The sequence below is a fragment of the Corvus brachyrhynchos genome, unplaced genomic scaffold (genome assembly GCF_000691975.1).
Source record: "Corvus brachyrhynchos isolate BGI_N302 unplaced genomic scaffold, ASM69197v1 scaffold115, whole genome shotgun sequence".
In the NCBI taxonomy this organism is placed as follows: Eukaryota; Metazoa; Chordata; class Aves; order Passeriformes; family Corvidae; genus Corvus; species Corvus brachyrhynchos.
This window is the reverse complement of record NW_008239553.1, coordinates 8,623,749-8,636,164: the sequence shown is the minus strand read 5'-3', so window position 1 is coordinate 8,636,164 and position 12,416 is coordinate 8,623,749. Positions and strand designations below refer to the sequence as shown.

Sequence of the window (12,416 nt, the reverse complement as noted above, 5' to 3'; positions counted from 1 at the left end):
GTTGTGTTCTTGTGCTGCCAGTTTCCCAGAGAAACAAAGGCAGTTTCAAGATGCGCTGTATTCCTTGATTAAGTGTTTTGATAGGGAGAGACTTGGAGAAGTTTATGTAGAGGTCTGTGTGGAGGAGGCTTCTTGCAGAAAGCTTAGCAGCAGCCTTTGCTTCCAACTGTGTGTTTTGTGCCTGTTAACTCTGGCATCCTCCTCTTTTGGGCTTTGAAGCCTGTGATGACAGGACATGGAACACTTGGCTTGGGATGCGTGTTCCACTTGTTATGGATCTCAAAGAGGGAGCAAGCAAGTGAAGTCTGGCTGTGGGAGCCCTGTTGTGGCAGCAAGCTCCATAAATAAAAAGCAAGTAGGTGTGTGCTTTTGCTAGGAGTACAATGAAATGTATTTGCAAACACTTTACTTGCTGCCTGTGAGAAATGGATTGCTGGTCCCAGGCTCTGGGAATCAGAGGTGGGGAGTAAGAGCCACAAATATTTTAGTGCCTGGTAGATGGGAGGTGGAATAGTTGCCTTCCTGGTGAGTTGTCATGTGCAGAGAGGTAAAAGTCTGTATAAATCTCACCCTTGTTTTTCAACCCCAAACTGGCCTGGGCAGTGAATGAAGATGCTTGGAAATAGCCCAGCTTCTGCCAGTAAGAGGGCAGTGAAAGAGAACTGAAGCAGGAGGTCCACATCAGGAAGAAAGACATTTTTCACTTGGGAGATCTGAGTGAGAAGGAGAGCAAATAGAGTCAGCGAGTGCATTTGTCCAAATCTATGTGGACTGGTCTTGCATCCTGCCAGGGAGGTTAATGCTGGGATCTGGAGAAGGTGGTATGCTGGAGGGGGAGGTTTATGTGATACTGTGGCTCAGAGATTCTTGATTGGCTTTGATAATTGAGCAAGTCAAATCTATTGTCTTGGACAAGATGTTATTCTGACTTTGCAAATCCAAGGCCATGTTGTTGGCATTCTGGCAGTGATGCACTTTTTGTCTGGCTGTTTGCTGGCTGGATGCCATTCTGCTCCTAGCTGGCTGACAGACCTCATGTAGGCTTGTCTAGTAGTCTGTTGTTCAGCGATGAAGAACAAGGTTTTGTTCATGTGGGACTCCAGTTCAAGTGGATGTGTCTTTGGGTGATCCTGAAGTTGGGGATCTGTAGTATGTACAGAAACATAAGAGCGGGACAAGAATGCATAATTTTCCCATGCTGTCCCCATTCTATCTCCAGGAAATCCGGTTCTGTTGCCAGTTTTCTATGTGTTTGGGTTCTATGTGAAAAGCACATGTGGCTGGGCTGCAAGAGCAAGAAGGCAGGATGTTGTCGAGACCAAAGCCTGGGGAGTCTGAGGCAGACCTGCTGCACTTTCAAAACCAGTTCCTGGCAGCCAGAGCTTCTCCTGCAGTGAAGATTGTGAAGAAAGCAGACAAGAGGAAAGGGAAGGAAGGGAGCACAGATGCTGAGAGACCCCCGCTACAGGACAGCAAAGATGTAGTCATGTTGGATGGTAAATTTGTTTGTTTCTTTGAACTACTAGGATTCTCTGCACCTTTCACTGTTCCTCACTGCTTGCCTTTCACCTCCCTTTCGATCCAATGCTACTTTTCCCTTGTATTTGTGCCCTTCTTGCAGTATTATTTATTCCTTAGCCTTGGAAAATTAGCTTGTCCAATCTTAGTAGCATCCAACAGAACCACCTTTGTTGCCTTAGTCCATATTTATAAGCTGTGGTACCTTGCCAGCAGGAGGTGTTTTCTGTAATTTGTACTGTTTGGACATTGCTTATTTTGCTGTCTCTCCAGACCTTGTCCTCAGTGTCTTTGAGATTTACCTCTCCTAGCAGCTCCAGTTTTCAGCCAGCAGATCTGGCTTGCTTTTGTTTTCTCCATCAGTAGTAGCTATAACACTTCTGTCATGTGCTTTATCTCAGACGCACAAGGTGTTTTTTAAAAGCAATAATGTAAATCTTGCAGTACTTTGTTCCAGGTAGAGGAAATATGATCTGTTCATAGTAGGTGGAAACATGTTTGTTCGTGATCATACAAATCCCTCACTTTTAACAGTTTGCAGTGGAAATGTGCTTTTCTACGCCTCAACACAACCTGCAAGGATGGTATTTGTTTCTGTACAGCCTTGCTTCTTCCCTTAATACTTGCAGTCAGACCTCATTATCCTTTCCTGCTTATGGAGCTCTTTGGAAGGACCTTGTGCCAATACATAAATAATAAAATCTTCAAGCATGTTTCTCTCCACTACACACTTCAAGTTAAGAGATGGGGACTCTTAATTGTCTTATTGCTTCCTCATCTTTGTTTCTCATCAGAGGAATAAAAGGTGCTGTTAGGAAGCCTTGGTCTGGTACCTGTTGCACAGTGGTTATACAGCAGTAACTTGACTGCTTTGTTTTTCTTCTTGTTGCTTCCCCTCCTCAGGTTTTCCTGATACTCTCCCACCTCTAACTCCAGCTCCTCCAAAAAAGTCCAAGATCAAAAGTGCTAATGTCCACTTCGAGGATGAAGATCCAGAGGAAAGATTGGAGAGTCATGATCGACACATTACAGCAGTTTTCAGCAAAATTATTGTATGCCTGTTTTTTGTGTGATGGTCTAGTGTTTGTTTTTTTGAATGCTGTAAACTAAGCAGGGATGAAGGGCTCTGCTGCTTTTTATTTCTACAGTGTAATGAAGCAGCACCATAGACCAGTGTCCTGGAGCACCTTGAAAGAAAAAAGCTCTTTGGGTGTATTTTTGCTCTCAGTTAAACATAGATTCAGATCTGCTCTCCAGCCCCAGCTGTCTACTGGTCACACTGGTTGTGTGCAGGCATGTGCTATAGTGTGGATTTGGGTGAATTTCGGGACTCTAATGGGGATGTTCTCATTGCTTTGCACTGGCCTAGGTTTTCCTTTATCTGAATCTTTGAGTGATGTGTAGAGTTTGGCAGCCCAGTCTTTTGGAAAATAGCCTTACTTTGTCTCTAAAAAAGCGCAAGGTGTTCTGAGCCTGCTGACGATGTGAGCTGCAGAGCTGAGAGATTTTGAGTCTGCTTTCAGCTAAATGATACAAACATGTCTGGCTGTTGCAATGGTTTTACAGGGTTTGAATTTTTTTCTTCAGGAACGAGACACAAGTGCAATAGCAGTGACCATGCCAGTGCCCACAGGAGACCCATTTCCAAGGACATTTCACCGCTCTGAGATAAAAAGCGAGGTAAGATTAGGAGCAGATGTTTTATGCTACCTTCATTAACAATTAAACTTTCTCCCAGTAAAGCCTAATGCTTAATGGGGCTTGGTAGGGCTCAAAATAACCAACTTGGTGTTGCAGTGGGACCCCAACAACTTGGTATGCTGGAGATTATGAACTAGCTTAATGTATTTCTGGCATTGCCACCTGCATGTAGGAGAGAATTCTTCTACCAAGCTGCCATCAAGTAGGTACTCCATACCTTGCAGTTAAATAACATTGGAGTCTTCTTGGTTTAGCCTCCTTCAGCTGACTTCACTAAGGTGAATCAAATCTGCAGTGCTGTAATAATTGCTCCTGTTCTGCTTGTTTTTCCCTGAGGAGCAATCTCTGTTAATTTGTCCAGCAGGTTCTTATCGAAGTTGCATCTGATTTCTCCTGGCTTGACATTTGAGTATGGTCACTCAGGTTGTCTTCTGCAGCTTTTTTGATTTTGACATAATTTTTTTCTGAGGCTGTAAAACTGGAAGCTGTGGTTGGTATTATCAGTTGCTGCTGTAGTAGCAAGGACTGCTAGCTGAGTGGGAGTCAGATGCTGGGAACTGATATGTGATTGACAGCTGTGGTTGCTTTGAGGAGGTAGCTTATTTTGAAGGACAGCTTTTTTGAAAGTTTTAAACTACCAGTTTTGTTTATCTGATGCAGAAGTGCATAAAGCAGCTACCAAATGTTCAGACTGCCTTTTAAGTTGCTTCTCTGGACTGGGGACATGCAAGCGATTTTTAGCTTAGTCTCCTTTGGATTTCTTGTGTATCCCCTGTGCAAGGCTGTTCAGAGCCATGCCCTTCCATCACCTAGGCAGGCAACACAGTAATTTAGCCAGGATTATTTTAGCACCACTTGCCCACTTCTTACTGTGTAAATCTCTTCACCCTGCTGCTCACTAATCATCTTATAAGAAGTCTGTTCCAAGCATGTGGTGAGCACAGTGAAGTACAGCCCCATTTATACTCAGAAATCCAAGGTTTTCAGCTATGCAGAGCTTCCACACAGCAGGAAGGCTGGAATTGTTGTGCTTGGTGACATTTTGGGTGTATTTGCCTTGCTTGAATTCACTTACAATTAATCATCTTCCTTCTCTAGGTGCCAAAAACATCCATGTTTTTGTCTCTGTCATAGCAGTAAACTGTATGTTAAAAAAGAGTCACACATGCACAGAGAAGGTCAGCAGCCTCCCTGTATCATGTCCCAAAGTCTGGTCTGAGGGTGTCTTTAGGATCAGATCAATACATTTGTTAGTGGCAGGTGTGCAGAGAGACTCTGGAGAGGAAAGTGGACACATGGCTTCCCTGTTTGTAGGTGCAGCTGGGAGCTGGAAGAAAAAGCATCTTTGCACAGAAGATGGCAGCGAAAAGAACTGCTGAAAAGGCAGCGACGGCTCCCTCTGCTGCCGAGTGCGTGCAAGTAAAATCAGCTGCTCCGGATGCCTTGGATCCTGAGAGATCCGTGGAAGAGCCACCTCTCCCCAGCAGCAGGAGAGGTAAGTGGAGAAGGTTCTGCCTATCCCGCCGACCATATTTACATAGCCTTAGTAACCATAACATCAGTGCTCCATATTTTTAAATTAGGGTAGCATTGTTGTCCTCAGTTTAGGAATCTCAAGGTCAGTTGGAATGTCTGTATTGTGGCAATGATTTGAAATGGTCTGAGATGCAACTAAAAATTCTAAAGAGAAAATTCCAAGATGCATTCTGAAAATTGGGTTAGCTTTCTCACTGATTTCCTTTTTGCTTCACACAGGGAAATAGATTTATTTTTCAAGGTTCTTGTCCTCCTTTTCCCTTCTGTTTCTTATATGTAAAGTTTTTCTTGTTTCATCACTGATTTCCACAATTTTAGGAAGAGGGTGGTTCTGTGTTGAAAGCGTTTGAGACCACTGTGATGTGGGTTCTCACTCCTACTTAAATGTTTGAAAGCTCAGTTTTCTGTCACCAGATCTGCTGCCATGAGACTGTGGCTTTGCTCCATAAGGAGTGCTGTGAGGCAGTGCTGATGAGTCAGTGCTACCTCCAGCAGTTACTTGTCTGACAGCAACGTGACAAGGCAAGATGAAGCCAGTTCCACTGTTACCAGCATTTCCAGGCTTTTTAATTTGTGTTGTCTTGGGCAGTCCAATTTTCTTAGGACCACCCTGTGTCTGGGTTTTACCCTGACACAGTATTTTCACATTGAAATAGAGGCCAGATGTCATTTGAAGATTATCACCATTTGTCTTAAGTTTGTGTCAGCCCTGCTCTCTGTCAGAGAATTGGTAAGAGAACTGCCAGCTGTGCTGTGCTGTGCATGCACAAATCCACCATCCAGGTCACTATACTGTGCTTACTTTATGTCCTATTACATTGGGCATGTGTAATTCTGTCTGAGAAAGCTGAAAGGGAAATAGAGAAGCCTTATAGCTGTGATCCTCTTGAACATGAATGCTTCTGAAATGTAGTAGCACGACAGAGAGATTACAAAATGGCTTGGCCCCTTCAGCCAGACTGTTGTGGCAGGATCACTAGAAGCAAGAGAAGAGGGGGAGCTTAATTTCTTGTTGTAACAACGTTTGTCCCAGGTAACCCTTAGTTTAGTTGCTGGTGGTGGGAAGCTTACTGAAGTTTTTGCCAGGTCACTCTGTCTTACCTCTTTCTGCTAAATATGCAAAACAACTGCTGTGGAAATGACATCAAATCTTCCTGGTGTTATGTTGAGAGTCATTGCTGCTGTTTGAACAGGGATTTGATGCTTTCAGGGCTGGCTGTTTTAGGGGCATAGGGATGTTCCAAGTCAATGTATGGAGCATATGAATAAAACATAAGCAGTAAAGCCACAAATCCTTGTCTAGTGGGTTACAGGAGAGCTGGACGGTGTCACGGTGACCAAGGGAGCATGTTAGCTGGCACTATGGTTAAATGATATGGACATTTAAAATGGGTTTAGGTCAGATGGTAAAGGGGACTCAGTTTTGTTCAGGGTGTGAAAAACGCCCCTTGCTGTAACTTCTAATGTGTTTAACCCTTAAAGGTGAGTACAGGACATTGTTAGAGGTAAACATGCCTGTGTTGAGAATTGATCCTGTATCACTCTGGAAGCTGGTTTACCCAATAATTTTAATTTTCTGTCTTACTCAGCAGATATTTACTAGGTCATGGTTGAGCTGACATAGAGATGTGGGTTCAGGCATTCTTGGGCAGAGAAATAATCTAATATTCACTAGCTTGGAAGAATGCTCTGATGCATCAGTTGTGAATTATGCTCCAGTTTACATTTTCTTGCTGTTGCTTTGCATTAAAGAAACATAATTCCTTTCCCCTGCCATCCCTCCTCAAGCTCCCTAAGAAACAAGCTGGAAGTTATGTCAACATATTTGTTGTGACATGGGATTAAAGCACAAATGTTTTAGTTTTGTTTGAAGCTAAACTAAACTTCTTTACTCCTATTCTAACTTTACTACCAAGGAAAAAAAAATTAAAGGAGAAATTATTCAAGCCTGTTAATGACAGAATTGAGATTTATTTGTGATGCTGTAGACATAAATTACTAACTGGTTTTTCTGCTGCTTCTTATAGATAAAGATGGTGACTTTTTGACCTCTCAGCATCCTTGTCTCATAACGGGAGAGGGTCTTGGAAGCCAAAAGAGTGAGCAGGAAGCTCAAGCTATTCACAAAGAGAACTTGGAGAAGCTGCAGTCCATGTCTGAGGAAGAGATCCTGCAGGAGCAGGCAAAGCTTCTGGCTCAGCTGGGTATGTGCTTCCCAGGGTCAGCTCTAGAGATGAGGCAATTTATTGGATGTGTAGGTGTCCTGAAGTCTTAGCAAATTCATGGGGCAACGATGGGAGCTTGGAATTCCTGCTTGGAATATCCATGTGTGGATAATCTTACTCATAAGCTACTGACACGACATGGAAGTAAGACCTAACTATGGAGGAACTGAAGACTGTTTATTTCTTGGTGAGGGTTGGTTTGGCTTAAGTCTTTCTCGTCACCCCTCTGTGCTGTGGGTTAAGATGATCCGTGCACTTAATGCCTTGCACTCCAAATACATGGTTGCACATAAATGTTTAAGGTCCTAAAATGTGATTCTCTGAAGCTGATAAGAAAGCGGTGTCATAGCAGTGCTGAGGTGAGAGAGAACCTTTGGTCTTCCCCTCCAAAATACCTAAAACTCAAGCCAGAACTCTCAGTACCCAGTTAAGGAGAACATATGGGCATGTGGGAGATTTCAGTTTAAACCTATACTTGGTAGAGCAGAAAACCTTGCAATTAGCCTTGACTTTTTGAAGAAGTGTTTTAATTATCAGGCTGTTGGGTGCAGGCATATTCTGGCAGGAGTCTGGTCTCTGGTTTGGAACCCTGTCCACAGTGGTGCTCTGGGAATGCCTGTCACTGGTAGCTGATGACAAGGTGGAGGAGAACACTGAATGTGGTATGTTTGATAAGACTTTGTGTGATCTGGGGTATTGCAACACTTGTTGGTGTTGGTTTGATGAATTTATATGCTCAGGAAGAGCAGATGTACAGATGTAGGTGGCAGACAAGGATTTTTTTAAGTTCTCATGATTTCAGGTTCTCTAGCATCAAATTTAGCTGTGAGAGGCATTTTAGATGCATAAGTCTCTTGTGGGTTCAGCTTTAAAGATCGTATTAATGATCTTGACTTCATTGCAAGCAGCATGGGTATAATTGGAAAGGTGGCAAAGAACTACACAAAATAATTGCAGCCTGATTGTTTAGGTACATCCTTCAGAGACCCGAGTATTTTATTTGGCTTCACGGCTTATAACAATGGCATGTGTACAAAAAATACCCTGTTTATGCACTTGCTTCTTGTGACTGATTTGTGATTTTTGCTCCTTGTCCCCACCATTCCGTCCTTTGGGATATTAGTGAAGGGAATACTTAAGGAATTTAAAAAGGAGGGGGTGCATTTTAAGTAGTTTTGAACAATATTTTCTGAAGCAACGTATTTTTATATACCTTATAGATTAAAATTGTAGATATTTTAGTCTTTTGAGGCCTTAAAGAAACTGGGAGTAATTTTGGAATTCCCAGAATATCTGTGACTAGAGAATTATACATGATGAAGCAACTCCTAAACTAAATTGCTGACTTACAGATGGATTTAGGAACCGGACAGGCATAGAGCTGTGAATTAAGGAGACTTTTTCTCCGTATTCAGGAGTGTGAATGATTTATGGGTGTTAAATACTGTCCGGTCCCTGAATTAACTGCTTAATTATGAAGCAGATGATACTCCATGGTGTGAAGTATGAGAATGGGTACACAGTTCTGTGCTGGGCAGCATCTTGTTGTTGGTACTGTTCTGGTCTTGTTCATGGAGACTCTGGACAAAAGTAGACTTAGTTTCTGACATACCATACACAGATTGACATCAGTGACTTTTTTGTCACTGTGTGAAATGATGAAATAATGAATACAGTCTTTCCTTGCTGTGTACAGTGAAGTGTGAGAAAGTGAGAGCTCTGCTTGCATTCAGAAAAAATAGGAATACTTTAATGAGACTGGGCTAAATGCCTGTCCTTCACCAAGGACAGTTTAAACTGCATCATTGAGGAGAGCATGCAGCAATCATAAGTGTGGGATAGATGTTTCAGAGACATGGAAGTCATTTTTGAGATGACTTATCTCAGGTACAGAGCATTTTTCAACTACTTGTCCTTTGTCCTCAAAGAATAAATAACCACTGTAGGTGTTATGTTCTTCTACTTTATATATCTCTGACACGGCTTACTGGAGTATTTCTGTACCTGATTGAGGCGCAGTGCACAAGCTCTTACTGTTCACCTCTGGCATAAGCATCCCAACACCATATTCTAGATGAAGAGTATTCAGAGACAGCGCACTCCATCCAAAATGATGTGGGATATCTGTAGCAAATCTGAAAGTAAAATGATGATCTTAGAGCCATATGAATATAATCTATCCTTCAAAATACATCTACCTCCCAAATGTTTCTCTTCAAAGCATGAAGAGAATGGCTATGTCTTTTTTCTGGGTGTTGTCAGACCATAATTGGAATGGGGAGTCAGTTCAGAACAAACAAAGGTCACCTTGTAACATAATATCTGAGCTATGACTTGCGGTTCTACTGCAGTTCAATAAAGACCAGGTAATTCTTTTTGTGGTGTCTGTCCTGTGTGTTCTCCTAGTGTTCAGATTGATGCCACTGAGTGGTCCACAGGTAGGGACACAGACCAGAATTCTCTCCACAGTTAATAGTCTTGTTTGGATGTGCCATTTGACTGGCAGTGAGGGGAAAAGAAGCAATTATCTTTATTTGTAAACTGGGAAAACAGAATTTTTGTGGTTGCTTTACCCTGAAAGACATTTGTCAGTTCTTTCTCTGGTGTCTCCTCACCAGTCAGTTGCACCCAGCTGATGTGCCTAAGAGGTCATAAAGCAGTGAAGTGCCTCAGTTTGAAGAGAAGTGACAGTTGGTAGGAGAAAGAGACATGTGGAGAAGACTGAAACATAAATAGCAGGAGCTATAGGCATATGAACTATTTTGAGACTTTCTGTCACATATCTGTCTGTCTCTTTGTCAATACTTGCAGATCCCAGTTTGGTTGCTTTCTTGAAATCACAGCGTGGTAACAATGAAGGCCAGAAAAAGGAATTAAAAATGGAACTGAACAGACCGGAGGGGTTTATGGAATCTCTGCCTGTGGCTCAGCATGGTGTAAGATCATCTCTTTCCATGCAGGAGTCAGGTCTGGAACCTGTAAGGAAGGAAGAAAATATGAAGGTAGAAATTACAGGTAAGAAACAAAGTGCATATTGTTAATTTTCTGAACAGAAATATTTGTATGGTGTTTACATCAATCCACATTGATGGTTGTGCTACTTTGTAGTCATCCTAATCTGAATTCTATCATGATAATTAAAAAATACGTATTTTGAGTTCAGAAAAAAACATCTCTAGATGGGCTCCACAGATTAGAAAGGTGATACACTATGTAAAGGAAGTGAGCTGTTCATTGGGAGGTCTTGCTTTTTGAAATTTGTTCTGAGGCCTCTGAAGGGAAAATGTGTGTTAAACTAGGTGTCATTGCTCTTCTGTTCAGTCCTGTGAACAGGAAAACAGAAGAGTGTAGTAATGAGATTCAGCTGGTGCCTGGATAATTTGTTCTAACTGGTACTGGCTGGGGACAAGAGAGTGTTGGGTGGGTGATTTGTTCACAGGATAGCACAGACATGACAATCACTCTCCTGTTAGGGAAATTGCTCACATAGAGCATGTATGTCTTAGCATGACACTGCTCCTGAAGGCCCTACTCTGTATCTTGTATCTCAGAAGCCACACAGTGATTTTCACAGGGTAGAGTTATTTTCTTTGTGCTTTGGATGGAGGGGGAAGTATCAAGATGTAGAATGTCCTGCTTCTTGTGGAGTGCTATGGAGTGGTTGCCTCTTATGACAGAACCCTTTAATGCTCAATATATGTCTCTATGAGGAGAAAGCTGCTTTATCTCCAGCAACTAGAGTAACCAACCCCATACATTCTCATGGCAGAGAAAGGAAGAGTTTTCCCTTTAGGCTTCTGCTCTTATTGTTGCTTTTCTCACTGCGTTTTTTCTTTAGCAATTTCTTCTTCTCTGTTGTGATTTTTAAGCTCTTATTGTCATTTTCCTCACACTTTTGTTCCTAACATACTTCTCCCCCAATTTCATGTCAATTTTTGCCTTCCTGCATCTCTCGATTCTCTCTTTTAATGCATTGTTTGTATTCCAGTATAACCTGCAGACTGATTAAAGAAGTCTCTGAATCATTTTGGGATTTCAGCTTGATGTTTGCAAGAGATTACAAGCATTTACCATTTTTTTGCTGAGAGGGATGAATCTGTCAGTGTATGTTGTGTGTACACGTGCAGAAGAAGTAAAGCTCAGCCTCTTTTTGAGGAAGACACTTCACTGAACAGTCCTTTTGCAGTTTCTCCCCTAGTTTTACTTTTCCACAGATCCATCTTAGTCAAAAGGACTATTTTCAGTTCTTTTTAGTCCCAGAACAAGTGAGTGCACAAGTAGCACCAGGTCAAGTGACATCTCTTCCTCTCCTGGGAGCAATAGAAACATGTTGTTCAGCCTGTAATGGTAATAATAGCAATGCTCTTGAGAATAGCTCTGTGTTTAGAACGTTGTGTGCTGACATCTTTTGCCTCCTATAGAAGACAGCACAGGAAAAAAGAGGAGTTCTCCCAGGATATTTGAAACAACAAAGAAAGGGTGAGCTGAAACACAGTTAAAAAACCAAGGGAAGCTTTTCCAGTACTTTAGTTTATGCCTGCAGCCCATCCTGGCCAACAGGAGATGTAAAAATGAATTTAACATTAGCGCTTACTGTTGGGATTTCAGCATCTGTTTATACTCAGAGGTAAACTAATCATGAATAGCCCAGCAGAAATGGTCACGCTGAATTCCCAGTGATGACACAAAGCAATAGGATTGCTCGAAAGTCAGACCTCCCTCTCTAATGAGATAAAAGGCTACTGTTTATTAGAAACAAGATGGTGAAGCATTTATCCAGCAACTTGTAACCTTATCAAATGGAAAAGTAAATTCTGTCACTGAGAGAAAAGGGGAAGCAAAGCAAAAAGTGAAGAGGTTGGGTGGTAGCCTTTAATGTAGCCCAAGTCTGAAAAAGTTCAGTGTGAATGTTGCATTCACACTGCCAGCTTGTGCTTCTCTAAAGGGTTTTCTCAGTAACAGACTGCTGATGTCTTGAAATACATATCCATCTTTTCTTGTTGACAAGATCATAGTACTAAGGGCTGGTAGTAACATGCATAATCTTATTCACAGAGTGATTAGCTCAACCCTATCAATTTAGTGATTAATAGAGAAAACATTTTGTTAAATTACAAATGTCGATATATTTTGTTTTTCTGCGGATTTTATTTCCTCTCGTGTTGCATCTACCACCCACAAACATTCCACTTTTGAACATTTCAGATGCTTTTTCCTTCTCTTCAATTAAAATGCATGCTGAGCCTTTGGCTGAAATTCTGCAGAACAGCTTTCTGGCTGAGCAAGATAACTCTGTGCTTGGTTCCTTGCCTGATTCAATACCACATTGATCATAAGGGTGAAGCTTTATTCTGGAGAGGATGAGTGCCCTTCTTGAAAGTTTATCTGCTGATTGGAGGAAAGTAAAAGGTTAGGTTTCAGGCCAGTTATCAGCAG

The 12,416-nt window shown here is 41.9% G+C and overlaps 1 protein-coding gene across 1 annotated transcript in view; it reads left to right on the top strand.

The window, feature by feature from the left end:
- RPAP1 (RNA polymerase II associated protein 1) overlaps positions 1 to 12,416 on the top strand; it is a 39,099-nt gene that overhangs the window by 1,249 nt on the left and 25,434 nt on the right. The window contains exons 2-7 of the mRNA XM_008639688.2: positions 1,220 to 1,496; positions 2,422 to 2,570; positions 3,106 to 3,198; positions 4,534 to 4,714; positions 6,783 to 6,959; positions 9,792 to 9,995. Coding sequence (XP_008637910.1) covers positions 1,307 to 1,496; positions 2,422 to 2,570; positions 3,106 to 3,198; positions 4,534 to 4,714; positions 6,783 to 6,959; positions 9,792 to 9,995 — 994 coding nt within the window. The 5' untranslated portion in view covers positions 1,220 to 1,306. The remainder of the gene's footprint in view (positions 1 to 1,219; positions 1,497 to 2,421; positions 2,571 to 3,105; positions 3,199 to 4,533; positions 4,715 to 6,782; positions 6,960 to 9,791; positions 9,996 to 12,416) is intronic.